Genomic DNA, 27,579 nt, shown 5'->3' with positions numbered 1-27,579 from the left:
GGTCGGCCACGTGCAAGGCAAATGCCCTACCCGCTGTGCTATCACTCCAACCCTAGAAAATCACTCTTGATGGGGCTGGGAGTGGAACCCAGGTCAGCAAGCACCCTACCCGCTGTGTGATCCCAGAGGTCCAGGCGAGTGCTGCAGGGTGCTTCCTACCCGCCTGCCCGCCTTCCTGGACATGCGGAAGCCGTGATGCAAATAGTGCTTAGTTTCCTAGGCTAAAATTATATCTTGAGTCAATTTTCATAAAACGTGGTGACAGATTGAGGTGCTGGGAAGATGGAGTTTTCTCAGAAGGCAAATGCCCTAAATGATTAAAACCAGATGAAACCCAGCAGCCAGGGGCAGAGAAAGAAAGTGTGTGTGAGTGTGTGTGAGTGTGAATGTGTGAGTATGTATGTGAGTGTGTGTGTGTGAGTGTGAATGTGTGAGTATGTGTGTGAGTGTGTGTGAGTATGAGTGTACGTATGTGTGAGTGTGTGAGTGTGTGTGAGAGTGTTGTGTGAGTGTGTGTGAGAGTTGTGTGTGAGTGTTGTGGGTGTGTGTATGAGTGTGAGTGTGTGTGAGTGTGTGAGTGTGAATGTGTGAGTATGTGTGAGAGTTGTGTGTGAGTGTTGTGGGTGTGTGTATGAGTGTGAGTGTGTGTGAGTGTGTGAGTGTGAATGTGTGAGTATGTGTGTGTGTGAGTATGAGTGTATGTATGTGTGAGTGTGTGTGTGTGTGAGAGTGTTGTGTGAGTGTGAGTGTGTGAGTGTGTGTGAGAGTTGTGTGTGAGTGTTGTGGGTGTATGAGTGTGTGAGTGTGTGTGAGTGTGTGAGTGTGTGTGAGTGTGTGTGAGAGTGTTATGTGAGTGTGTGTGTAGGAGTGTGTGAGTGTGTGTGTGTGAGTGTGACTCTGTGTGTGTGTGGCGGGGGTGGGGCTGCTTTCATCTTCCTTGGCCTTTGCACCCAGGTTGGGTCCTGCCTTGAGAAACTGCCAGCCCGGCCTCCACTGGCCCTGGGCGAGGGACAGTCTCTGGGTCAGGTCCTGCTGACAGACCTTGGCACTACGCGACAGGTGGAGGTGGGGGCGTGGTGCCTGGTTTCCCGAGACGGAGCTTTTCCAGGCCAGGGGCAGCCACGTATACAGAGGTGGATCTGGGTCTTCATTGTGTCCCCTGCTCCTGGGGGCTCCTCTGCAGGTCACGGAGAACAGGCGAAGCAAACTGCCTCGCTGTGTCCGCGTGTCCCCTCTCGCCCGGGATAGCTCACAGCCGGGCAGTACTCGGCTCTCAGGGACCGGTGCCCTCAGCCTCCCTCAGTCCCGCTTGGCTCCAAGGCCTGTCTCCACCTCTGCTGGCCCCTCGAGTGCCAATCCCAGTCTCCTGCCATCCTGCTCTGTGCCCGTGAGGCAGGCAGACGGGTGGGGTGGGGGGCTGGCAATGAGTACTTGGCAGACTAAAACCAAGAGGTGGGACTGACTACTCTGCTACTAGCCCCAAAGCAGCTAAGAGCATTCGCGGACACAGGAACCAGGGCCTGATGACTCTAACTGGCCCCAGCACCACCCAGAGAAGGCTGGACCCCCAGCCCACCCCAACCCGGAAGCACTCCGCCTTGGCAATCGCCCCAGCAACAGACTCTTAACCTAGGTGCAAAGGCCCAAGCGGGGGCAGCTTCGAGAAAACAAACACTAGCTAAGCAAACTCGACAAGGGAACGCGTGTGTTGCCCGCCCCTCTCCTGAGAGGTGGACCCTCAGACGCTCTGGAGAAGGTGGCCTTCTCTCTAGCTCTCCTCCCTCCCTCCCCTTCCTCAAACTTCCCAGTAAAAGCCACTTTCCCTCACTAGTTGCCTCCTCCTAACGCTTTCCTGTGAGGACCAGGCAGCAGGCCCGAAAGGCCGGGGAAGGTCGAGGACTGACTCCCTTCCCTGCCCAGAGGAATCTTGGTGCTTCTCCGGGTGAGAGACATGGAGAGAAGTGGTAGGCAGTCTCCTCCAGGCTGCCGCCTTCTCCTCCCCTCTTCATGTAAGTCACCCTGGGACCCCCACCAGAACACCCCAAAGCAGTCCGTGGGACTATGTCAGGGACGCCCACCCAGAGGAGGTGCTGGTAGGGCTGCCTTCTCCTCCCAAGAGAGGAGTCCCGTGGGGTCCCACAGTGCCTCATACCTGAACTCGTAAGGAAGCGTCCCTCTGCTCCCAGCCAGCAGTGAGCCCCTCGACCCTGGTCCCCCAGCTCGACTGACCAGCTCGTTCTGGCCATCTGTCCTCCAATCCTCACACAGGTTCCCATCTTGGGCTGGTCACCTGCTTCCCCAAAGCCCAGCTCCACCCACCGCTCCAGAGATGCTCCCGTGCTGGGGGCTAGGACGCCCCACTCCACCCCTAACGGCTTGTCCAGCTGACCCCTAAACTTCCTTCCAGCCACACTCTCTCCTGTCTCACACCTCGTACTCCTCAACCACATTCCATATTTTTGTTTATTTTTTGGGCCACACCGGTGATGCTCAGGGGTTACTCCTGGCTCTGCACTCAGGAATCACTCCTGGCAGTGCTCGGGGGACCATATGGGATGCTGGGAATCGAACCCGGGTGGGCCGCCTATAAGGCAAACGCCCTACCGGCTGTGCTATTGATCCGCCCAGTGTCTGCTTTTGGCCATCCCCCCTCCCGCCCTGCCCAGCTGTGTCCCTCACACACCTCTCAGCTGTGAGGTGGGGCTGTGGCAGGCCAGGCGGCACACTCCTGCCTGGGGAGCGGGGAGGGCGCTCTCTGGCTCCAGTTCCCTGGAATACAAAGCCTGGCAGCCCTTACCAAGTGCTGTGCTGGCCGTCCTGTCCTGGCCCCCTCCTGTCCGGAGACCCTCTTGGAGATGAGTCTCAAGGGCAGGCTGTGATCTGCCCAGTGAAGGCTGACCTTCCGCCAGAGGTTCCCGAGGAAGCTATTCTTCCACTCAGGCAGATTAACCCTTTCCTGGCTCTGGGCTTTACACTTTAGAGTTTAGAGTCTTGGGGGCCTCTCTGGAACACTTCCAATATGGACATAATTCACTGGCCGCCCTGCCCAAGCCTGGGAAAGGGGAGCAGGGTAGGAGATGAGGGGAGGGATGCTCTGAGAGCAGCACGGGCCGGGCCATTCTCTCCACATCCTCCCGTGGGCTCCTGGCACTGGCCCTGGGTCTACCACGGAGACTCCTTCTCCCAGGCAGACTCCACCCTGAGTCTCCATCCAGAGCCCAGGGCCTCCCTCCCCTCTCACTCTCCCAGGCCCAGGGAACAGGCGAGGGCTGGTTCCACAAGGTCATACCCCATCAGCTCCCCTTTCTGTCCCTCTTTGTCTCCAGAGAGACAGCTCCTCTCCGGTCACCTCAGAGCGAGGCCTCAGAACGCTGCCCTGGGCTCTTTGGCGCCCGTGAGCTCACCTCCCACACCAGCCAGGGAACAGAACACTCTTCCCCCGCCGCCTCTGCCCTGCCTTGGCGAGCCCCTCAAAGCCAGGACCCTTCACCACAGCCCCACTCTGATCTACTCGAAAACCAGAAGGCCCCAAAGGTGTGAGGGACAAAGGAAGCAGAGTGGGCCCAAGACAAGGGCCACCCCAGCGCACCGGCCCCCGCGGCAGCTCCTTGCTCCCAGCCCATTCCCTTCACAGCCTCCCAGGCCTTCTCAGAAACACCTACTGGGTGCCAGGCACTGTGCAGGTGTCCAGAAGGGAGCGGGAAACAACGCAGATGTCCCTTGCCCTCCCGCTGGCCCGTGACTAAACCAGGATGAGGCTGATGGTGACAGTGAAGGGGGAGCAATTAGGTCGGCAGGGAAAATGTGCTGAGAGGTAGAAGCCTAGAGCTAGAGAGGAGTGTGGGGAGGCCATGTGGACGTCTAGACAAAGACCATTCCAGAAGGCCAGGGAGGTGGCGTGATGGCAGAGCACATGTGAGGCTCTGGGTTCCATCCCTAATACCAAAAAGAAAGAGAAAATGCTTTCCAGGGAGAAGGCCCGGCAAAGGCCCTGAGGCAGGTGGCAGATGGCTGGAGCGGCTGGCGGAGGGGCAGCAGCGGGCGGCCAGCGGGCAGAGGCAGGCACAGGGGGGCTGACGGAGCTGCCAAGGGCACCGAGCAAACAAGAGACTGGGTAAACAGAACCCCTCAGGCCCACAAGGGAGGAGAGACGGGGAGTCCAGCCAGGGTTGCTAAAGACTGTCTTTATGGCTCTCTGATTCTTCTCTTCCTCCTCTTCTCGTTCTTTCTCCTCTTCTTCCTCCTCCTCCTCCTTTTGGCTGTGGCCACACCCAGCAGTACTCAGGGCTGACTCCTGACTCTGTGCTCAGAGATCACTGGTAAAGGGGCTTAGGGGACCATATGTGGTGCTGAGGATCAAACCCAACTGGCCATGAGCAAGGCAAGCGCCCTCCCTGCCCCTATCTCTCTGGTCCCTGAGTCTCTGTGTTTCTTGATGGTGAGCTTCTGTATCAGCCCTGACCTTATACACCGCACCATGGGGCAAAGGGGACATGGAGTGAGAGAGGGGACAGTGACAGGCAGAAAAGTAGGTCCTCCAGGGTGGCACAGGACTTGGAAGCCAGGCTCAGAGGATAGGGAAGTCACCAAAGGTTTCTGGAAAGAAGAATCACCAAGCCGAGGCCACAACGTAGAAACCATGGATGACTACTGTGGAAACTTGATGCTGGGGCCACCTTAAGTCACCACACAAGGAGAATGCGGGTCTAGAAACCTTTGGTCCCCCACTTAGGGTGGGGCTCCCTGAGGACAAGGCTGTATCCCTCAGACTGTGGCTCCCTGGGGAGAGGGCTGTGTCCCTCAGACTGTGGCTCCTTGGGGACAGGGCTATGTCCCCTCAGACTGGGGCTCCCCGAGGATGGGGTTGTATCCCCTCAGATTGGGTTTCCCTGAGGACGGGCCGTGTCCCCTCAGACTGGGGCTCCCTGAGTAACTTTTCCCTCCAGCCTGCAACAGTCTGAGGAGATACCCTCCTGCCCATCCTCAGGCCTTCTCTCCTCTGGGGCTCAGATGCTGTGGTTAGAAACATGTCAGGGGACTTCTTTGGTCAGAGTCAGACCATGCAAACACACTGGTGTTTACCACATGGGAAAGGCTGTACCTACCTCTCGCCACTGCTTGTTCTCCATGCCTTGAGTATACATGACACATACTGTGAAGAGAGGAAAGGAAAAAGGTTAACACCCCAGGCTAAGAGAAAGCGGGACCCCTGGAAAGGATGAAGGACCTTCACCCCACCTTACCCCACTCGGGAAGAGATGCTCAGGATCCCACATGTACCTGCACACACAGCCTCAAACGCCTTGGGTCTGGGGGAGGCGTGCAGGCCTGGAGAAGGGCATATGGGTTTGGAGGGGTCCCCTTTGAGTCAAGGACTCCACATCCCATGGAGAGCAGGTGTGAAGAGAGCGACAGGCAGGCAGGAGAGCAGGGAGATGGCTGACAGATGCGGACAGAAGTAAGGCTGGGGCGCCCACACAAATGCCTGATTCTCCTCAGCCCTCCTCACTGCCAGCCCAGCCCCGGCTCAGAGCAGCCTCGAGTCGAACACAGAAGACCTGGTTGCCCTGGGTCGGGGACAGGGATGCATGCAGACAGCGGGGCCCTCCTAACCTACTAGGGCCTCCAGTGCCGAGTGACTGCCAGCAGCAGAGCCTGGCCAGTCGCTCACGTGCTGGCATCTGCCATCAGTGAGGGCAGAGAGGCTGCTGTGATGAGCATTATTGTCAGGACATGACTTACGCGGGTCAGACTTGGAGAACATGTCTTTGTCCAGGAGGTTCCTGAAAGAAGAGAGAAGAGAGTGAGAGGGGCCTGAGGAGAGGAGGAGAGAAGAGAGTGAGAGGGGCCTGAGGAGAGGAGGAGAGAAGAGAGTGAGAGGGCCTGAGGGGAGGGGAGAGAAGAGAGTGAGAGGGGCCTGAGGGGAGGAGGAGAGAAGAGAGTGAGAGGGCCTGAGGGGAGGGGAGAGAAGAGAGTGAGAGGGGCCTGAGGGGAGGAGGCCTCTTCGGGGCTGGGGCCATTCCTGAAGCTGGGAGGCAGCCCAGGGCCTGGCACAGGAGGGAGAGAAGTTGGTTGTTTTTTCGCCCACCCAAATTTTAACTTAACACAGGGGGAGGTGCCTCAGTTCTGCACCCTGAGAAGTGAAGCTCCCCCCTCCCACCTGCCTTACTACTCAGGCTCTGGAGCCCTGGTGCCCATTTCTCTCTATCTCAACAATGTCAAGTCGGAACTCGAGCTTTCCACCCCGAGCCCCAGCTGCTCAGGGTCAGATGACCCCAGGTCTCGTGTGTAGCGCATGAACCAACTCCACCCCTGGGGAGCTTCTTGGAAGAAGGGTCCTGTGTGCAGGCCAGGCTCGTCTGCGGCCCTGGGAAGGCCCTTGAGCACTGCAGCAAGGTGATGCCCACAGCTTGGGAACTGGGAGGTCTCCGCAGGGCCGAGAGCCACCTGCTCTAACCCACTGAGCCCGGGACAGACGCCTGGCCGAATGTCTTACCAATATCTGCTCCTAGTTCTCAGACTGGCCCGCGAGGGGGCATGGGTGGGCACTGCCCCATGATACAGATGTGGAGGTGGAGGGGAGGGAGACCAGAGAAGTGTGTGTCCTTCAGGGCTGGAACGATAGTACAGCAGGGAGGGCACTTGCTTTGCACACAGTCGCCCAGGGTCCGATTCCCAGCATCCCAGAGGGCCCCCCGAGCACTGCCAGGAGGGATTCCAGAGCGCAGGGCCGGGAGTGAACCCTGAGCATCACTGGGTGTGCCCCCCAAGAAGGTGTGTCCTGTGTATCTGGAGGCCTCAGTCCACAGGAAGCAACGTGGGGGCCCAGGGACAGTTGGTCTCTGGCTGGAGGTGACAGGGCCACTCTGAGCGGTTTCCTCATCTGCACAGCAGGGACGAGAGCACTGATCTGAGGGCTGCTGCTGCTCTTCTCCTCGGCCGCCTGAGTTCCAGGACAGCCCCCCGAGGCTGTCTCCCGCCCTCCCCCTTCCTCGAGAAGGGGGCTACAAATACAGCCCCGCCGCTCCAGGCAGGCAGGCTGTCCCATCTTCATGGAGGAACTACTGGGCCTGCCTGCAGGAGCTGTGGGTGACCAGGCCTCCTCCGGCCTCCTCCCCTCCTCCAGGCCACGCCAGCTCCCAGGCCCACCGTGCCTGCCGTGACCCGAGCCATGGCCCTTTTCTCTTCCTCCCCTCAGCGCTCTCTGGTGGTCCACACCCTGTTCCTGACTATTCTCAGCACCTCCAGGGCTGCAGAACTGGGGTGTATCTGCCTCAGGGGGGCCACACCTCCCGGGTAAGACTCGACCCCAACCCAGGATCCTCCTGGGCCAGCCCAGGCCCCGCCCTCAGCAGGCACCCCCAAAGGCAGGAGGAGGAAAAACTCAGAGAAACGACCAGCTGGGTCGTGCAGCTCGTCCTCCTGCCCACCAGGCTGGGGTCCCTCAAGCCCTTTTACCTGGACAGTCTGATGCCTTCCATGCCAATACTGCGGGCACACGAGCTGGGCTCATGCGCCAGTCCAGCCATATTGCCTCAGGTCCCCCATCTGTTAAGTGGGGTTGATGACAGTCCCACCCTCAGGACTGCTCTGGCACTTGACACAGTGACAGGCCCCGCCTGGTGTCAGCACTCATCCTCCTGGGTGAGTTGCAGCACTCAGGCACCCGGCCCCACAGCACCCCACTCTGAAATACGTGTTAAATGCCCCCACTGAAGGCAGCCCCCTCTTCCCACCTCAGTGTCCCTTCCTTCCCCCAGCCTCAAGTTCGGACCCTTTGAGTCTGTCTCACCACACTCCGGACAGAACCCTCAGGCCTCAGCCTGTCTCTTGGCTCCATCCCAGGAGCAAAGGGGTAGAGAAGCTTCATCCCAGGAGCGACAGCCTCTCACTCCCTGGCACTCATTCTGGCCCCATCTGTGAGAAGATGCAAAGGACCCACTTCCACATATGCCTCCACACACGCTCCACATACACCACACACTCAGTCACACACACACTCACAGACTTGCTCCACACAATGACACACACACTCACATAATCACATACACACTGAATCACACATATTCACACACACAGTCACGCATACTCAATTCTACACACTAACTGCTGTGATGCAAACACCACATGTGTGGACTCAGGGCTTTAGGGTATCAGCTTCCCCCACTGCAGAATGAATGAGGCTCTTCTAGGACCCCAACCCTGAGGCTCTACAGGACCCCCATCCCGAGGCAGACCCCAGCTCTGAGGCTCTGACAGGACCTCCACCCTGAGGCTCTGAGAGGGCCCCTACCCCAAGTTCTGACAGGATCCCCACCCTTGCCATTCCCAGCACAGTGAGGATCAGTGACTTGTCTGCAGATGGGCAAGACACCAGGGCCTGAGCTGCGAGGGGGGTTGAGACCAGACCCTCCATGCTTTCTCTCCATTTTTTTGTCCTTGGAAAGCTCAAAGGGAAAACATTTTTTCTCCAACAAGCAAAATGTATTTTTCTCTCCAAAAGAGCATGAAGCCCTTCAGTGGCTACTGGGCAACTTGTTCCTTACACCAGACAAGCAGGGCCCTAAAGCAGATCCAGCGCCTTTCCTGGGAACCTCCTAAAGAGGCATTTCCACTCAGGGCAGCTAGTGACCACTCACTGTCCGCTGTCCACTGGGTTTAAGGTCAGAGTCTCCAAGTGAGAAAGTACTAGAAAGGCTGAAAGGAGAGCTACTGGCAGGTGACAAAGGAGAGGAGGGGACATATCCTGTCCCCAGGGAGCCCCAATCTGAGGAGACACAGCCCTGTCCTCAGGGATCCCTAGTCTTAGGGGGGAAAGTCCTGCCCTCAGGGGGCCCCAGTCTGAGGGACACAGCCCTGTCCTCAGGGAACCCCAGTCTGAGGGGACACAGTTCAGTCCTTAAAAGCCTTAGTCTGAGGGGACACAGCCCTATCCTCAGGGAGCCCCAGTCCGAGGGGACACAGTCCTGTCCTCGGGAAGCCCCATCTGAGGGACACAACCCCACCCTCGGAGCCCCAGTCTGAGGGGTGACAATTAGCCTTTGAGCTGAGGTGCAGGGTTGTCGCTCACCACAGCTCTCAATGTGCCTGGGACTGTTGAGCAAGGGCTCAGCTCCAGCAGGGAAGGAAACACCTCATGACCTCAGCTTTCCCCAGGGACACACCCAGCTGTGCTTGGGGGGGGAGGGGGGGCAGATGGTGTAAGGGTCAAACGCAGGGCTCTGCCTGCCTACTGCTTGAGCCCCTGGCCCCAGACCCAGTTTCTTAACGAGAGTCCTCAGATCCCCAAAACCCATAAAGCATGGCTTATGGCTGCAGCTGTGCGCCTTTGTTGCAGGGGTGTCACTCCTGGCTTTGTGCTCTGGGATCATTCCTGGTGGACTCGGGACGGGACCACGGCATGCAGGGGATCAAACCCACGTCGCCAGATGCAAGACAACCACCATACTGGCTGTACTATCTCTTCGGCTTCCCCAGGAGCTGGAGTGCTAAAAGGTTAAGAACAGATGCTTTATCTTCTTAACACCTCTGGTGGGGTGTCAGGGCACCAGCTCAGAGTTGCATCCTGGGTCCAAAAGCCAGCGCTGCCCCCACGAGTTTGTGGCCTCACAGAACCTCCCGAGGCCCAGTGTTCCCACCAGCAAAGCGGGGCAAAGACAACCCCTCCCTCCTTGGGGTTTTCTGAGAAGTAATCTTGTCCACACCTATGACCCAGAGCGGTGCATGTCACCCGAGAAGGTTGGGGTGCAGTGCCCTGCTCTGCAGCTCACTTGTGGCCGGGGAGGGGGAGGGGGAAACAACAGGAGGGCCTTCTATGGGCGCCGTGCCCCCCTGCCCAGCGTCCCCTAGTCAGTCTGTCTGGGCAGCTTGAGGGGGAGCCAACAGCAGGGAGACACAGAAATCCCCAGGGGACCCACAGAGACCCCAAGACCTGAGGGAACCAAGAACAACACCGCATTTGTCTATGGACAGCTCAATATCCCAATGTCCGGCCACCCCTCACCACCATTCCCCAAGCTAGCTAAGAGGGTGGGGGAGGGTAACATAAGGCACAGCCTGATTAACACAGTGGGAAGATGGCCCCACTCTAAGGGCAGAGTGCCTGTGGCCAGAAGTGTTCTCAGGGCCACCCAGCTGGCCACTGGGCACATTGAGAAGGAATTCTGACACTTCATCCAGAGGTGCTCCAGGGAACACTGCATTTATAAACCCGAAGCTCCAGCGGTCCTCCCCCTCACATCTGTGCTCCTCCATTTCTGCAGTTCTCTCCCCGCTCTCCCAGCCTCCCCAGGGCTGCCCCCACAGCTGCTGCATGCTCCCTACCCCGACAGGCACGAGCAACCAGAGCAGCCCTGGCAAGGGCCCGTCTCCCCTTTGCAGCCTGGCCCGCACCCGCCCGCGCGCCTGTACCATGCTGTCTCCCGGCCAGACCGCCTCACCAGCAGACAGCAGTTTGCACGCGGCGGGTCTAAGCTTCCTTCCTGAAGCTTTCTGCATTCTCTGTTACAATTAATCACTGTAGCGAGTGTCCCTTCCCCGCTGTGGGCGGGACAGAAAGTGGGAACTGCGGCCCCAGATGCATTGGGGCTGGATCCTGGGGTCTCTGCTTGGCTACTTTGAGCCTGGGGCCCCAGACCACCTACTTAACCTCAGTTTCCTCACCTGGGTGGGGGGTGGGGGCCATCCCAGACCTGAGGCATGGGATGCTTTAACACAGAAGCAAGCTCTAGCCAGGCCTCCCCACAACCCCTCCTAAAGGTTTCCATTTAGAAACCCGATCCGAGGCGGCCCCTCTTCCTGCAGGCCACCAACACCATCGCTCTGGCTCCTTCAGCTCCTGCCTTCCCCATCCCCCACCAGTCCATGCTCTTCACTGCAAGCAGATAAATTGGTTTTGAAGGTCAGTCAGATCCCATTAGTACCAGCTAACCCCTCCTTTCTGGTGGCCGCTGGAATAAGAAATCAAGGCTCCTTGCCATTGGCCACGAGGCCACAGTGGGCTCATCTTGCCTTGGTGGCTGGTCCCAGGCCATTCTGCCACACTCTCCTCCCTGAAGCTTTGCAAAAGTTTTCAGAGCCTCTGTCCTCTCTGTCCCTGGGCTTTTGCATTCGGTCATCTCTCTCTTGGGAGCCCCTTTCCATAGGACCCTCACCTGCAGATGGGCTCACCTGGGCTCAGCCCCAAATCACCTTCCTATTGGATGAGTATCTCCAGGAGTGGCCTCTAGGCAACCTGAGCACTGCTAGGGAGTCCCCCCTTCCTGTCCCCGCCACACACACACAAAGAATTTCTCAGAGAAGCCTTTGGCCCTATGTCATACTTCCTGTCTTTGGATACAGTTGTAATATCTGGAACAGAGGCAGCCACTTTGTAACAATGAGATCTATTATTCGCATAAGGGCAGAAAGAAATAGATGAGTCCTTGGTGGCAGAGTGAGCTGATAAACCAGCACTGAGATAAACTATCTCCAGACTTATTGTGAACTGAGAAAAAGAAACATAATTCTGGTTCTAGCCATTATCATATTTTCTGTTACCTATAGTCAAAAAATCTTGACTGAACCCGACGCCTTTGTAGCCCAAAGCTTTTCATCATTACCCCCTGACTCCTTTCTACCCTGTCTCCCCACTCCTAGGCCATTTCCAGCAACAGCCTGGGATCTCAAGAACTGTGAGGAGGGAGGGAGAAGATGTAGTTTGATCCCTGGCACCACATATGGTCCCCAAAGCACCACCAGGAGAGATTCCCAAACATAGTGACAGGAGTGATCCCTGAGACAGCCAGTGGGAGGGAGGGAGGAGGGAGAGAGAGGAAGGGAGAGAGGGAGACAGGGAGGGAGGGATAAAGGGAGAGAGGGAGGGAGAAAGGAAGAGAGGAAGGAAGGAAGGAAGGAAGGAAGGAAGGAAGGAAGGAAGGAAGGAAGGAAGGAAGGAAGGAAGGAAGGAAGGAAGGAAGGAAGGAAGGAAGAAAGAAAAAAAGAGTGGGAGGGAGGGAGGGACGGAGGGAGGGAGGGAGGGAGGGAGGGAGGAAGGGAAGGAGGGAGGGAGGGAGGGAAGGAGAGAGGGACTGAGGGAGGGAAGGACTGAGGGAAGGAGGTAGGGACCAGAGCAATTGTACAGCAGGTAAGGTGCTTACTTTGCCTGCAGCCTATGCTGGGTTGATCCCTGGCATCCCTTACTGTCCCCCAAGCACTGCCAGAAGTGATTCCTGAGTGCTGAGCCAGGAGTAAGCCCTGAGCATTGCACCCCCACCCACCCCCTGCCACCATCACAAAAAAGGCAGGCAGGCAGGCAGGCCACGAGCACGCTGGCTGCACCCCTTGCTCTCTCTGGCCTCTGCCCCCTACTTCTTTCTCCAGTGTGGCCTTTCAGAGCCAGAGGCAGCCCTGAGCACAGAAGGCCCTTTCCGTACCTGGAGACAAAGCATCACCTCGTGGGCACCCCGCTCCATGGCCAGTGCCCAGGCCCCACTGCCAACCCCACGAAAACCCCAATCTCAAGAACCCTCCCGACGTGGAAGCCTGGGGATTTGGATGCCCCTTCTCCAAAGTGGCGGAGTGGGCAGGTTGTCCCCCTCTGTTTCCCAGTGAGCAAACGGGAAACAGGAATCTGGACCTCAGAGGATGGTGGCGAGCTTTCAAACCAACAGGCAGGCCAGCGGCTGGAGAGCTTGCGGCTGGAGGCCCTTTCCTTGATTGGCCTGACCCTCCTTTGATCCTGGCAGCACATGGTTCCCTGAGCACAGAGCTGGGGGGAGCCCCTGAGCACTGCCAGAGTGGCCCAGAGCCCCCCACCAGGAAGAGAGTCTGTGGGGGCGGAACACTGAGGCATCCCCGGATCCTGCCATAGTCCAGGCTACCTTCTGCCATGGAGAGGACAGTGCTGGCACGCTGGGACAGGCCACGTGGCTGGGGCCTGTCCCAACCAGCCTGGGTCACCCCAACCAGCACGGGCCATGCCCGTGATGGCAGTTGAGAACGACCCAACCTCTTCGCCACCTTCATGTGCAGCCAAAGCGGGAAATGGTGAAGCAGGACGTGGGAGTTTTATTTACTTATTTGGGTTTTGGGTCACATCTAGCAATGCTCAGACTCACTCCTGGAGGGCTCAGACGGCCTCCTGTGGTGCCACATGCAAGGCAAGTGTTGTAGCCCCTCAACCATCTCCCTGACCCTGGGTTTGTTTTAAACCAGTTTCTCAACTTCTTTCTAATGAGGTCCCCCTTATCACCTGTCCCTGGCCTGGCCTGGGCCCCTCCTATGCTGCCACTTGGCCCTTCAGCCTCTTCTGCCCTGGGCCCCCATTTACATGATTTTTCACCTGTGACCTTTTGGTGACTCAGCGGGATCCTGGACCCTAATTGAGAGAGGCTGCTTTAAACAACATCCAAAGACAAATATAATAATCTTCTTTGCTTGTATTTGTTTTTGGTTTTTGGGCCATACCTAGCAGTCCTTTGAACTTACTGCTGACTCTAGACTTAGGGATGCCTCCTGGCAGTGCTCCAGGGGCCATATGGGATGCCAAGGATCGAACCTGGATCGCCGTGTGCTAGGCAAAAGGTCTATCTGCCATACTATCGCTCAAGCCCAATATAATAATCTTAGTTGGAATTAAATGACTATTTCAATGATAACAGCGCAAGGCTGGGGACGTGGCTCAGAGGTAGAGCACGTGGACTCTCTGTGTGAGGACTGGGCTCAGCCCCAGGGCTGACAGAACACAGAACACAGCTCATTCAAGGGCCACATGCCCGTTGTGGGACGCACTCCGTGAGCCCGCTGCTGCTTCCCGGCCTCTCTCCATCAGCGCTGGGCATCCAGGGCTGAACCTCCGTTCCTATTGCCCCCCTCTCTCCCTCTCTCCCTCCCCTCCCCCTCCCTCCCTCCCCCTCTCTCCCTTCCTCTCCTCTCCCTCCTCCCTCCTTCCCTCTCCCCCTCTCCCTTCCTCCCTCTCCCTTCCTCTCCCTCCCTCTCCCCCTTCCTTCCTCTCCTCCTCTCCCCTCCCTCTCCCTCCTCCCTCCCCCACCCTCCCGTCTCCCTCCCTCTCTCCCTCCCTCTGTCCCTCTCTCCCTCCCCTCTCCCTCCCTCCCTCTGTCTCTCCCTCCCTTTCTCCCTCTCCTTCCCTCCCTCCCTCTCTCCCTTCCTCTCTCTCTCCCTCCCTCTCTCCCTCTCCCTCTCTCTCTGTCTCTCTGTGTTTCTGTCTCTCTATGTCTCTGACTCTTTGTCTCTCTCTGTCTCTGTCTCTCTCTCCCTCTCTCTGTCTCTCTCTGTGTCTCTCTTTCTGTCTCTCTCTCCCTCTCTCCCACTCTCTCTCTCCCTCTCTGTCTCTGTCTCTTTGTCTCTGTCTCTCTCTCCTCTCTCTATCTCTCTCTGTGTCTCTCTGTCTCTCTTTCTGTCTGTCTCTCTCTCCCTCTCTCTCTCTCTCTCCCCTACTCTCCCTCTCTCTCTGTCTCTCTCTGTCTCTCTATCTCTGTCTCTCTCTCATAGTTGGTGGTGCTCAGGACTTACTCCTGGCTCTGTGCTCGAGGATCACTCTTGGTGGTGCTCTGGGGACCAGATGTCATGCCTTGGATTTCAGCGGGGGTTGGCTGTGTACAAGACAAGCACCTCAGTTCCTGTACAATCTCTCCAGACCACCTCCTCCCAATTTGCTTCTTTGTTTCGTTTTTGTTTTTGAGCTACATGCAGAGGTGCTCAGCCCTCACTCCTGGCTTTGCTCTCAAAAATCACTCCTGGTAGGCTCAGGGACCACATGGGTACTGTGGATGGGACCCAGGTCCACTCTGCACAAGGCAAGCGCCCTACCCGCTGTACTATTGCTCTGGCCCACCCCTTTTCTTTTTCTTTTACACCCAACTGTGCTCAGAGCTTACTCCAGGCTTTTGCTCAGGGATCACTTCTAGCTTGGGGAACCGTATGGGATGCTGGGAATCAAACCCAGGTCAGGTTTGCGCAGGCAAACACCCACCCACTGTACTATTGTTCTGAAAAGCGCTTTTCGTTCGTATTGTGCTGGGTGCTAACCCTGGGGCCTCACCTTTAAAAGCATGTGTTCCAACACTGAGCCACATCCCGTGCACTGGACCGGCTCCCTACACCCCAGCAAAGAGACCTGACTAGTGGGGCCTTGTGGCATGGGGAACTTGACTGAGACAGCAGGAAGTCTGACAGTCAGGGAAGCTCTTGAACCAACCGTGCAAGGAAGAGAAAGTCTAGGATTCACACGCTCAGCGGCATCTGTTGGCCTCCAGCTCCACAAACCTACTCGCTCCCAAAGTAATCCTAAGACTGAACACACACAGTGCTCCCAACAGACAGTGCTCTGTCCACTATAGCTCAATAATGCTGGGGCACGTTCAAAGAGTCTCTAAATGGATCTGGTCTCAGGAGTTGCCCAAGCCCTAGGACCCTTGGCTAAAGATAGATCTTTTTTATTTTATCAACTAGCAAACCATAAACAATATAAACAATATAAATGACTATGCCAACGTATCCTCCTAAGATAAGTGCTTCCTTCAGAGGTGCAGAAACTAGGAAAGGATAAGCAGCTCATTCAAGATCACAGGGGCAGGCGGGCTGGGATTTGTGGCAAGAAACCCCCCATCCCCGAATTTCCAAAGTCATAAAGATTTTGGAAGTGGACAGTAGATGGAGCCACAGGGGTCCCAAACACCAGCCCTGTAGGTAGGACAAAACAAAGCCTATAACAGAGGTTGTGGGAACACGGGTGCAGGGACCTTCCCAAGAGCACGGCATGAAGGCGACACTCCCCACGCTAGCTTCCAGCTCCATGAAACATTGTCTTGACAGGGCTCTTGCACCCACCAACTCCTGCCCACTTCCCGGCCACTGACATGTGCCACATACATGCTCAGACAGGACACCCCAGGGCCTGCCCTCCTGGGGTCTGGCGAGCTCTGACATGGGGTATGGGGTAGAGGGAGAATAATTTTATTACTGATTTGATTTCCGGAGCAGGAGGCACACCCGACAGTGCTCAGGGCTTACTCTTGGTTCTGTGCTCAGGTGGGGCTCCACGAACCACATGGTGGCGGGGATCGAACCAGGGTCAGCGGCATGCAAGGTCAGTGCCTTCCCCTTGTTTTCACTAACTGATGACCAGGAGATGAAGAGTCTGCTGAGAGAGACATTCTGTTCTAAGCCACTCTCTCTCCGCCTCTACTCCTCCTTCCCTCTCTTCCTGTTCTAGAACATGGAGGGGGCAGAGACAGATTTACAAGCTGAAGCCACGCTGGTTGTTTCCTTGCCTCCCCTCTGTTCCCAGTGACCCTCTCTCTTCCCCCCTTTCTTGAGTGACACCCCTGCTTCTGGCAGTCTGGACAGCAGATGCAGGCCCCTGGTCAGACCTTCTCAGGCCTGAAGGAAATGGACAGGGGCGCCCCCAGAACCGTGCTCCCCAATTCTCAGATGCAGCTCCAGGCAACTCCAGAGCAAGAAGTCTGAGTCCTGTGGACACCTCCACTTCCAGAGCAAACAGGAGGGGCCAAGCCCTTGCCCTGTGTCCAGCCCTGCCCTGGGCCACTCTCCCTGACCTGCCCCACCCTGGGTGTCCAGCTCTGCTTGCAGTCACACTCCGTGCCTCTCTTTCCCACCTGGAAATGACCTGGTGAATAAGGTTTCTGAAGGAATGTGCATGGCAAACAGGGGAAACTCAGGCTAAAATTTTCCCTAAGTGTTAGACCACAGATTCCATTTAAGTGTCCAGGCCTGGGGCTGGAAGATAGTACCAGGGTAGAGAGGACAGTGGGCAGGGCAGCTGCCTTGCACACAGCTGATCCGGGTTCAATTCCCACCATCCCATGTCGTCCCCGAGCCCCACCTGGAGGGACCTCTGAGTGCAGAGTCAGGAGTGAGCCCTAAGCATGCCAGGCGTGCACCCCCCCCTCCCAAAGGGAAAAGGACTCTAGCCCTGCATAGTCGAGCCTCGATCAATCCTGGGGACCACACGGTCCCAAGTACAGCCAGGAGTAAGCCCTGAACACCGTCCACACCCTAATACCCCCAAAAAGTGTCTCCCAAAAGGCTGGAGCACACGATTTGCACACAGGAGGCCAGGGTTCGAGGGTTGCGCAGTCCTTGAGTTCCCCCAGAAGCAATCCCCAGGAACAAAGCTGGGAGTCCCCCCGAGTATTGTTGGGTGAGGGTCAGAAAAAAGGGCCCTGGGGTCTTGGGTGATGGCGTAAACGCCTTGCCTGCTTGTGGCTGAGTTCAAGCTTCTGCCCCACGAGGTGTAGCAGGGGTGGGCCCTGAAGCAGTGGCCCCTGCTGGCACAGCATCAGCAGGAGAAGTCCCGGGGTCTCCACTAGGGAGACTCCTACTGAAAAACTGTCAGGGACCAAGGGCTAGCGTGCATGCACCTGAGCGCGCTCGATTCCAGCAACCCAAGGTGCCCTCAGCATCGCCAGGCACAGCCCAGGGCCTCCTGAGCACTGCCAGGTGTGACCCTGGAGGACCCCGGGACTGTAGGGTCAAGGAAAGAATGTCTCAAAGGTCTCCAAACTACATGCCCTCTGCCCCTCTTTCGCAACAGGTGTGATGCGTGAGCGTCAGTGGGGCCACCCAAGAGGCTCACCACAGTGCTCGCAGCGCTGGACAGCCCTGGCTCCACAGTCCCTGAGCACTGGGCATGGCACCCACCAAAGAGGAAATGTAAGATAATTTTTAAACGAGGAGGATGTAGACTAGAGACATAGTATAGGTTAAAGTGCTTGCCCTGGTTTGATTCCTAGCAGGCCCCGAGGCGTGATCCCTGAGCACAGAGCCAGGAGGCAGCCCCAAGCACTGCTGAGCAGGACCCGGAATCAAACAGACAAAAGTGAAGGGGCCAAGTCCCGGTAGGTAAGGGACCCCACACCCAGGTGGAGCCCCTGGAGCAGGTGTCATGCCAGCGAGAAGGCAGGTCTGGGGCTGCAGGGATGAGTGCCGCTGTGGGCCAGGGAAGGGCCCCACGGGCATCATCCTGAGACAACGCTGACAGGGGCATGACTGAAGGCTGCGAGGGAGACGCAGGCAGGCGCAGGGGCAGGTGGGGGCCGAGGGCAAGACCTGCAGCTAACGGGGCCCGGAATCTCCCAGCGGAGATGTGGATGGGAGTGGGTGAGCAGTGCTGCCAGGGGCACCAGCCCTAACCCCCGCCCCCAGGCCCCTGCCCCTTCCCTCTCCCGCATCCTGGCCAGGTCCCTGTTCTCCCCATATCTTCCCAGAACACCAGCGGAGGCCAGGAAGGAGGGTGAGGGGGGTCAGAGCAACAAGGCAGCAGGGTGGGTGTTTTCCTTGCATGTAACATCCCATAGGGTCCTCCGAGCTGTCAGAGTAATGTCTGCGTTCAGAGCCCGGAGTAAATCCTGAGCATCGCTGAGCATTGCCAGGCATGATCCAAAAAGCCAAAACCAAACAAACAAACCAAAAAACAAATCTGAACCCTGAAGAGGATGAAGTCCTCTCCACGAGGGTGAGGAAGAACACGGCCACAGCCAGGACTCCGGACAGTCTGGTCCTCTGCACAGCCACCTACAGGTGGGCTGTGTCTGACCCGCAGGCACCCGGACCCCAGCAACAGGGGCGCAGCCAGCCCCCAGCGTCGCTCAGAGAACGCTGCCCTCCTCCAACTGGCCCCCAGCTGCCCCGGGTGGTCTATGCAGGTAGAACGTGAAGGCAGACAGAGGAGTGACCCTCACAGCCCCCAGTCTTGGTGACACGGCAGAGAATTTGGGGGCGGAGGCCAAAAAATCCGCCTTCCGACTCTCAGATTCCATAGTGTTTTATTTTTGTCTTTTGTCTTAAGATTTGGAGCTCAACTTACTAGAATTTTTGTAATGGTGCCGCTTTAACTTCCCAGCTCCCCCAGCCCGGTTTTGGGGGAAGGCAAGCTTCTCAACGGGTGTGCTGGCAGGGGAGGCGGGAAGGGAGGGGAGATCCCCGGGGAGACCCCCGCGGAGTCCGGCAGGGAGGGGGGGGCGGCTCACCTGCAGGACACGGTGATCTCCACCTTGGTGGCCGGGATGCTGCCCGCCAGGGAGTCGAACTCGCTCAGCGACGCCATGTCCTCGGGCTGCTCCATGGCCCGCCGCGCCCTCGGCCCGAGTCAGCGGAGCCGGCCGCGGAGAGGGGGCGCGGGGCGCGGAGAGGGGGCGCGGAAAGGGTGCGCGGGATGCGGAGAGGGGGCGCGGAGGAGATGCGGCGCGGAGGGGGGCGCGGGGCGCGGAGAGGGGGCGCGGAGGAGATGGGGCGCGGAGGGGGGCGCGGAGAGGGGGCGCGGAGGGGGGCGCGGGGTGCGAAGAGGGGGCGAGGAGAGGGGTCGCGGGGCGCGGAGAGGGGGCGCGGAGGGGGACGCGGGGTATGAAGAGGGGGCGCGGGGCTGGACGCGGGGTGCGGAGGCAGGGACGCGGCGCGCCCCTCCTCGGCCCGGCTCCGGCCCCGGCGCGGTTGCGGGAGAATCAAACCCGCGGAGCGCGCGGGCGGCTGCGCGCGGGGTGGGCGCCGCGGAGGGGGCGCGCGGGCCGGGGCGGGGCCGGGGCGGGGCCGGGGCGGGGGCTGCCGCCGTGGCCGCCCACGGGGGGGCCAGAAGCGTGTGCGGGGACCCTCTGGCGAGGTGCGCCCCCTCGGGGAGCCGGCGCGGAAACGGACTCGGGGGTGACCTGGGTGAGGGTCCCCAGGCCCAGCCGGGGTGGGTGCGCGTGCTCCCTCGCTCCGGCCACAACCCGGCCCGTCGTGATCCCGTGTGCGGAGCCCCAGACCCCGAGTCCGGGCTCGAGCCCCCTCCCCGCAGCCCCTCCTGGCTGAGATGGAGTCGGCACTTCTGCGCCTTAGCCGCTGCCCTCCGAAAACCACGCCTCTCCGCCCGGCCGCGGACAGCGCGCCTGACGGCCCAGGTTATTTGAGTCGGTGGGTGCCTAGAATGCCAGGGTCAAAGATAAATGAAAGAACACAGTCCTGAGGGTTCCCGGCTCCCAGGCCGCCGGCCAGGATTCCCCGGGCCAGGTCAGAGGGCTACTCCTGGGTCTGGGTCCCCGGGCCTCTGTCCGTGGAGAACAACTCGGGCAAAACTGGTGTTGGAATATCCATGTCTTCCCTCTCCCCCAGATGCAGTCGCCAAACCGTAGCCATGCATGCAACTAGTATTTCCTGAGGACCTGTAGATGCCTGGAAACCGGCCGCGCTGAGAGGCTTCATGCCTGCAGCTCGTCAGCATCCAGGGTCCCTCCTCCTCCCCACCTCCTCCTCCCTGGGTGGGAGGTGGGGGGATGCTGTTCCCCATAAGGGCCCGTTGGTGCGGAGGTTCAAACTTGGTCTTCAAGACACAAACAGGTGCCCCAGCCCTGGGTGCCCTCTCCCCACACGCCCTACTGTTCTGTCTCCAAAGAGCCTACCCAGGCTCAAATACCTTGGTTAGTTTTTTTTTTTTATAATTGTTCTGACCATTCGAAAGTGTCCAGGTCAGTGGACACTTTTGGTATAGTCACTAGGACTATAAATTTAAAAAATTTTCAAGTATGAAGCTGGAGAGATAGTGCCGTGGTGGGGTGCTTGCCTTGCACACAGCTGGCCTGGGTTTGATCCCCAGCATGCCACACATGGTTCCCCGCCCCTGCCAGAGTAAAGTAAGCCCTGAGCACAGACCGATGTGACCCAAAATACAAAAAAAAAAAAAAAAAAAAAGGAAGGAAGGAAGGGAGGGAGGGAGGGAGGGAGGGAGGGAGGGAGGAAGGAAGGAAGGGAGGAAGCTGTCCGAGTGGCTGACCTTGCCGGTGGTACCCCGATGGGAAGTGGCAGTGCACATTTGAACATGGGCAGTTGAGACCAAAGCCTGCCCGGAAGCTCAGCCAGCTCTGAGAGTGGCCCCTGTGCAGGGCTGGACAGCCTTGCTCCCCTGTGGAGGAGGTGACAGCAGGGTGCAGGCAGGTTGTCAACTGCGAGATGGAACTTTAACCACAGAACTTTGTAGTGTGACAGCATTTGGGATAACAGCAATCCCTCCCCACACAAAGGTTCTAAACTTGTGCATTGTGTTTCCTCCCACCCCTGCTGCATCTCTATCCCAGGGGCAGTCCTAGATCCAGAATAAAGAAGCAGAGTGATGGTTATACAGCAGGTAGGGCACTTGCCTTGCATGTGACTGACCTGGGTTCCTTCCCCAGCATCCCATATGGTCCCCCAAGAACCACCAGGAATAATTCCTGTGTGCAGAGCCAGGGATAAGTTTTGAGCAAAATTTGAAAAAAAAAAAAAAAAAGAACAAAGTAAAGAGGACCAGGTTAGTGGGGCCTTGGTGCTGAGCCCCACCTCCCCAGCTCCTCCGGCGCACAGGCTGGCTGGCGTTCCCGGCAGGCCTGGCAATGACTGATGGGCCTGCTGAGGTGGGAGCACAGGGCGGCAGGTGGCCAGGGAGCAGAGGGCCTCCATGTGGCATTGCACTGAGGCACAGAGGAGGGGTGCCTGAAGGACACCTGGCACTTACACGGCCACCAGGAAGCCAGACCCAGGACAAGACGCTCCCAGGCCTTACTCGGATGAGTCACGAAGTCCAGAGACAACCTACCCTTCTGCTCGGAGCTGCTACTTCTCTGTTGAGGAATATGATGGAGCCGAGAAGCTAAAATCACCTGTCACATCTAGACCAGCTGGCCCAGGCCAGCCGTCACTGCCGAAATGTTCCCTGCGCCTGGCTGCCAGACGTGAACTGAGCACGGCCCTGGCCCACCGCAGTAGTCAACACGGCCCCTCTGATTAAGAACCTGAAGCACGGAAAGGGTCCTGCCCAGAAGAGTTGGAATAATCAGCATCAGCGTTTTGCCTTTGCCATCCAAGACTGCAAACTCGCTCTCATCTGACCCAATCCACAGTGCTAATGACGGCCAGGCAATTTCCAGAGGCAACTCACAGCATTGATAAGGAGAGGAAAAGCACAGGGACTGGTGCGACTTGCAGATGAGACAGCTGCGGCCCTCCCTGCTCACCCCCCTCCCCAAGCCCTTGCACGGCAAAGCTGCTCTCAGATCTGCCCCCTTTGCCGCCAGAGATGGGAGGAAAAGGACACAGAAGAGCAAGAGGAACGGGAGGGGGCCTGGGGGACTGGGGGCCTTTGAATGAGAAAATGGTGCTCTTCCCTCTGAGTACCAGCTCAGGGTACGTGCTGTTGGGCAAGGCGTGGGCTTGGCCCCGGAACCTGACATGGGAGGCAGAGGCGACACAGAATCTGATGACATGGTCACAGAAATGCTAGCAGGGGCCTGGCTGGCGACCAGCTAGTTTAAACCAACAGCAAAGCCTAAAGAAGGGGAGGAATGTCACCGGCTCTTTCCTTGAGAAGAGCACTTTGAGGCCGTGCCCCTCCTGTGTCCTGCTGGGGCTGAGGGAGAGGCAAAAGCCAGCCCACCCCACCCCCCATTCCTGTTGGAGGAGCCGCAGCCCTCATCTGCCCTCCTGCCAGAGGCCTGTCTCTGCAGGCCGGGTCGGAGACCCCCCAGTGGGCTCCATCGGCTGCTAGAGCACGTGGTCCGGGGCTCTGTCCCCCACTTCTCTGAATTCACAGCGCTGTCCTCAACCCGTCTGGGGCCTTTGGAAGTGCTATGCCTCAGCTAGACACCGCCCCAACCCCGCCGCAGGGCCCCGGTGCCCGCTCTGTGCAGGTTTCCTGGCAGCGCGCCTCCACTCACTTCCTCACCCATTCCCAGTTGCTTTCTCTTTCCTCACAGCATTAGCCTGGCCCCACCCCCATTTTAGGGGGACTCACCCGATCATGCTCAGGGGTTTCTTCTAGCTCTGCACTCAGAAATCACTACTCCTGGGGGGGCTCGATGCTGGGAATTGAACCTGGGTCAGAAGTGTGCAAGGCAAACGCCCTCCCCACTGCACTGTCGCTTCAGCGCCTCACCCCATTACAATTTTGGGGGGGGGCTTGGGGGGACACACCTGGTAGAGCTCAGGGTTCAGGAATCACTTCTGGTAGGCTCAGAAGGGGATCACACGAATGCCGGGGATCAAACCCAGGCTAGCCGTGTGCAGAGCAGCGCCCTCCCCGCTGTCCCCCCATATTACAAGTCTTATAAAGGCAAGGACTTATTGTCCTGGCATTGCACCCCCAGCCCCCGACAGTGCCAGTCACACAGGGGCCTGCAGCGTGTGCAGTGACCGAGGTGTGAGCGGTCCCTTTCTGACAGGGGCTGCTCCTGCTCCAGGGAGGATGCCAGGCCCAGTAAGTCTCTGCCTTCCCCCAAACCCGCTTCTCTACCCTTGGAGCCCCAGGATGGTTGGTTGACTGTTCAAGAGCTTCTCAACAGCTCCTGGGAGGATCTGGGGGCTCATGGCCATCGCCACAGAGAAGGGTTCTTACCTGTCTTTCATTTCCTGAGCTCCTGCCAGGGGAGAAGCTCGGGAGGGAGAAGGCGTCTGTCGCGGGTTTGGCCCTCAGTGAACCCACGGGGGTGTCATCCCATTTGCTGACCAGGAGAGTGGGAGCCGCAGTCTCCTCAGAAGCTGCCCCCGGCTTGGAGCACTCATTGTGACTGAGGGTCTCAGAACTGGAGGAGGCTAATGGGCATTTCCGGCCCCACTTTACAGAGACAGAAATCAAAGTCTGTCTGAGCAGGTTAAGAGCCTTTGACTCACCCAGGCTCACACAGGTCAGTGGCACAGCCGGGAGGTAAGGCTGAGTGTGTGGGTCTGAGGTGTCTGCCCGATGCCAGGCTGCCCTCTTCTTGAATCCTCACTCCAGGCCTGTGCACACGCTCAGGCTCTGCCCCTCACAGGGCCCCTCAAGGCTGAAGCTTCTGCTCATCTGTGTGCAGGGTAGATATCACAGCCTCCCCCATACATACGGGCAGCTCACCCCGGATTGAGCTAGCTTTGCTGTGTTATGGTACATCTCAGCCAGTGAACAGAGAACTTTAAAGGTAATCCAACTCACCTCACTCACAAAACACCTCAGGCCCAGGAAGTCTCCTGGATCCTTCTCTCACCTCAGCCCTTGAAGGCCGGTGACCCCTTGACTCATGACAGATAAAGAACAGGGGCCGTGTGGGTCTGCTAGAGCTAGGGCCAGCGCACAGTCAGTCCCCTCTGCACCCAGCAGTGCCAGCCCACCAGGCTGCCCCGCCCTGCCCTCCTGCCCTCCAGGGGCCCAGACCTCCCCATCTACCAGCTTCCCCTCATTTCCTCTTGCAGGGGTGTTCCTGAAAGGCACTGTCTTCTCACTGGCGTTTCCCCACCCTTTGTTTTCTGGATTTAATTTCATTTGAATTCATTAGCCCCCAGCCAGCCAGTCTGCTCTTGGGCCTCCTGAACGCTCCACTCTGTAGAAACCTATTTCCTCTGAGTTGAGCATCTTGGGAGATGAAGAATTACCCTCAAATTAGTTTCAGAGGCTGATGAGCAAACTGTCCCTCCCTGTAGTCCTGAGTTCCCCGCCAACTCACTGGCATGTCCAGACCCGTACGGCTGGAACGGGGGCATTTCAACAGGGGGGCCTAGTTTGCTCTTCCTGAGCCCCCCTCCCATTTCTGCCCGCGCCCCAGCTGCGGGGAGGGCCTGTCCTGGGCTCTCTGCCTGTGCCTTCCTCAGGCTGAGGGGAGAAGAGCCCGGACGGTCACACAGCCCCTGAGCCTCGGGGGGGGGGGGGGGCCCTGGAAGCCTGAGGGTGATCCACAGTTTGGGGCAAGCTCTAAATTTCCGTTCATGCCCAGCTGCCTGTATTTGCCTGCCTGGCTGCTGAAAATGGAAACGCGCACAAAAGGCCATGCGCCCGGCCTGTGCGGAGCCGAGGTCCCCGAGGCCCCGGCCTGGCACACGCCTGCTCTCCAGCTGCCGGCCGTGTTCGCTTCACGTTTTATTAACTCTGGGCCGCACGCTGGCAGCTCAGCTCATCAGACACACTTCACATCCTGCCTCCCTCGCCCCCAGCTAAGAAATGCTACCCTGATTACGGGAAGTATGTGTTACCCGGTTCTCTGATAATGCTATCAGGAGCCAGGGCATGGCTGGGTGGCTGAGTGGCTGCCGCCCTTCCCCGCCACCCTCTCCCCACTCAGGCTGTGACCTTGAACCCCTCAGTGTTTCTCTCGGCTCTTCTCTGAGTCCCTGATTCTTTGGTGGGGGTTGCAGGCGAAGCTCATGAAGCTCTAAGGTCCCGGGTCAAGTCTCAGGGAAGGAAGTTGCTGCGGCCAAACAGCGACCTGGGTGGAAAGCAGTCCCCACACTTGTTGAACTGGGGGCGCAGGCGTGGAAGGAGCAGAGGATGCTAAGCAAACAGCCTAGGAGTGGGGCTGGCGGAGCGACCCCCAGCTTGAAGCTCAGGGCTGCCCAAGCCCGGCCAACGGGCTCCAACCACAAAGTGGATTAATCCAGGAGGCCCCCGTCACGCCGCTTGTTCAGGAGGTAAGTGCCGCGTGTAGGAGCTCCTGCTGCCTGCAGTCCCACAGCCTCCGTCTCACAGGTCCAGAGGGCACAGAGGGGACGTTCCCCTCACAGCAAAGTGTTGCCTGTGAAGTGGTCGTTTTCCCAACCATGTCATAAGGAAGCAGAAGTCCCGTCTCCCCTCCTCCCCTGCTCCTGCTGGACAAGAACTCACTCGAAGGTATGCGGTCTGGCAGCTTTTAGTGGAGCTGCGGCCGGCTCCTCACAGGGAAAAGCGATTTCTCTGAGACTAGCTGAGTGGTGAGGCTAATATAGTTAGGATCCAATAAACACTGATTAAGGTCATTTGCGGTCCCTCCCTCCTCCTCTCGCTGCTGCGGCACTGCTGGCAGCTCCAGCCCTGCCTCGAAGGACCTGACGACTAAGGCTGGGGTGCCCAGAGTGGAGAGCCCAACCCGAGAGGCCAGACACTGGCTCGGGAACACTGGGTGGAACACGTCCTGTGGACCTCATTCCTCTCTCAGAACTCAAAGGTGGAAATAAAGGGGTTGTCCCTGGCCCCTGAGCACCTCTGGGGGGAATCCTGGCAGGTCCCGGGCCCACAGAGTCCAGTATTTCCACAGCCTTAAGCCCAAAAACTAACAGCTGGGTCCAGTTCACTAGTATCACAGAAAGCGGCCATTGGGTCCCCTGAGCACTGCTTGGAGCACCCCACAAGCACACAAAGGACTGAATTTGGGATAAGAAGTTCTAAATCCTACCTCACCTTTGACCTGCCCTGATCCCCTACATCTGTTACCATAGGCTTCATTCCCCCTGTATAAGGCTTTCGGCTCTTTGCCCATGGCCCTCAGTTTGCACATCTAGAATTGGGCACAATAATGCAGCCTCAACGTGTTTTTTTTTAATTAAGAGAAAAACATGTAAGAAGCTTCCACAGTACTTCCACGATAGGACAGTGGGTAGGGCATTTGTCTTGCACATAGCCGACCTGGGTTTGATCCCCCAGTACCCCATATGGTCCCCCAAGCCTGCCTGGAGTGATCCCTGAGTGCAGAGCCAGGAGTAAGCCCTGAGCACAGCTGGGTGTGAACACCCCTCTCCCTTCCCTCCCCTCCTCCCCCCAAAAAGCAGCTTTCACAGGCCATGGAGCAAGGACAATTTCCCCTGAGGGCGGGGAGCACACCTCGCAGTGGGTGCTCAGGCTTATCTCTGGCTCTCACTCAGGAATCACTTCTAGTGGGGCTTGGGGACCATATGGGGTGTCAGAGATGGAACCCAAGGTCAGCCACATGCAAGGCAAGTGCCCTACCTGCTGTACTCTCTCTCTAGCCCCAACAATAACTTCCTTCCTTCCACATTTCCTTCTGGCTGACATTCTATGAGCCTATGAAAATATCCCCCAAATTGTTTATTGAATGAATTTGATGGTAGGGCGTCCTCCAAAGCTGCAGAGAATTTCTGGTGATGTGGCCACAGAGCAAGGCCCAATTCACAGCTTCTCATCCAGTCTTACCCAGTCTGGAAGCTTCTCTTTCCTGTTCCACTGCTTTGGAAAGGCTGGTTGGCGCATGCCACCAGACTCCTTCCTAGCCCCGCCAGGTCCAGGCTGACATATTCATCCTGGCTCCTCAGTCTAAGCTGTTTCTGGCTTTCCACAGCCACGGGGAGACAGGCCTCACTTAGCAAGACCCCGAAAGGCATTGCAGGCTTCTCTGCCTTTGGAAGATGTCACAGAGCGCAACTGTATTTATGGCGGCCTCTAGTGGCAAATCCCCCAAACAGCTTGCTAAGAAGAGCAGACCGGCCGAAGGGATCTAGGGCTAAATAAGGCCCCCAGTTCTCATCTTCACTGGATGACAGAAACTGAGCACCAGAAGTGCTTAGGCCAGGATCATCCGAAGGCTTCACAGCACTGTCCACAACCTTCTATAATGCTAGCCGACAGAGGTTTCAAATGGGCCCAGATTCGGCCTTATCTGCCAGAAGAACCAAGAACACCCCTCTACGTTGGACCAGCCTTACAAGTCCCCAGGTGCTGCACTTGGCTTCTCAATTACTGCAGAGGACACTGGGAACAAGATGCCCCAGTCTCATATTTGCTCAAGAATGCAGGGGGTCACCAGTTATAATAGCTGGAACATCTGCGCTGGGGGTCTCTCGAGACCTGTTCTAGTCATCTTCCTAGCATCAGTCCAAAGAGGC

The 27,579-nt window shown here is 58.1% G+C and overlaps 1 protein-coding gene across 5 annotated transcripts in view; it reads right to left on the bottom strand.

Annotated features, from left to right (window-relative positions):
- The window catches only part of CPNE5 (copine 5), an 85,091-nt gene extending 65,576 nt beyond the window's left edge, over positions 1 to 19,515 (bottom strand). For 2 of the 5 annotated variants that reach the window (XM_055144498.1, XM_055144499.1), the window contains exons 1-3: positions 18,990 to 19,509; positions 5,743 to 5,783; positions 5,106 to 5,152 (exon numbers count right to left, since the gene is read on the bottom strand). In XM_055144498.1, coding sequence (XP_055000473.1) covers positions 5,106 to 5,152; positions 5,743 to 5,783; positions 18,990 to 19,084 — 183 coding nt within the window. In that variant the 5' untranslated portion in view covers positions 19,085 to 19,509. Of the gene's footprint in view, positions 1 to 5,105; positions 5,153 to 5,742; positions 5,784 to 18,989 lie in introns of all 5 variants that reach the window. The other 3 variants (XM_055144500.1, XM_055144497.1, XM_004613030.2) reach the window with 3 other exon arrangements.
- Positions 19,516 to 27,579: the final 8,064 nt, after the last annotated feature.

Source organism: Sorex araneus, chromosome 7 (genome assembly GCF_027595985.1).
Source record: "Sorex araneus isolate mSorAra2 chromosome 7, mSorAra2.pri, whole genome shotgun sequence".
Taxonomy (NCBI): Eukaryota; Metazoa; Chordata; class Mammalia; order Eulipotyphla; family Soricidae; genus Sorex; species Sorex araneus.
The sequence above is the reverse complement of the archived record's forward strand: the minus strand, read 5'-3'. Positions and strand labels throughout refer to the sequence as shown.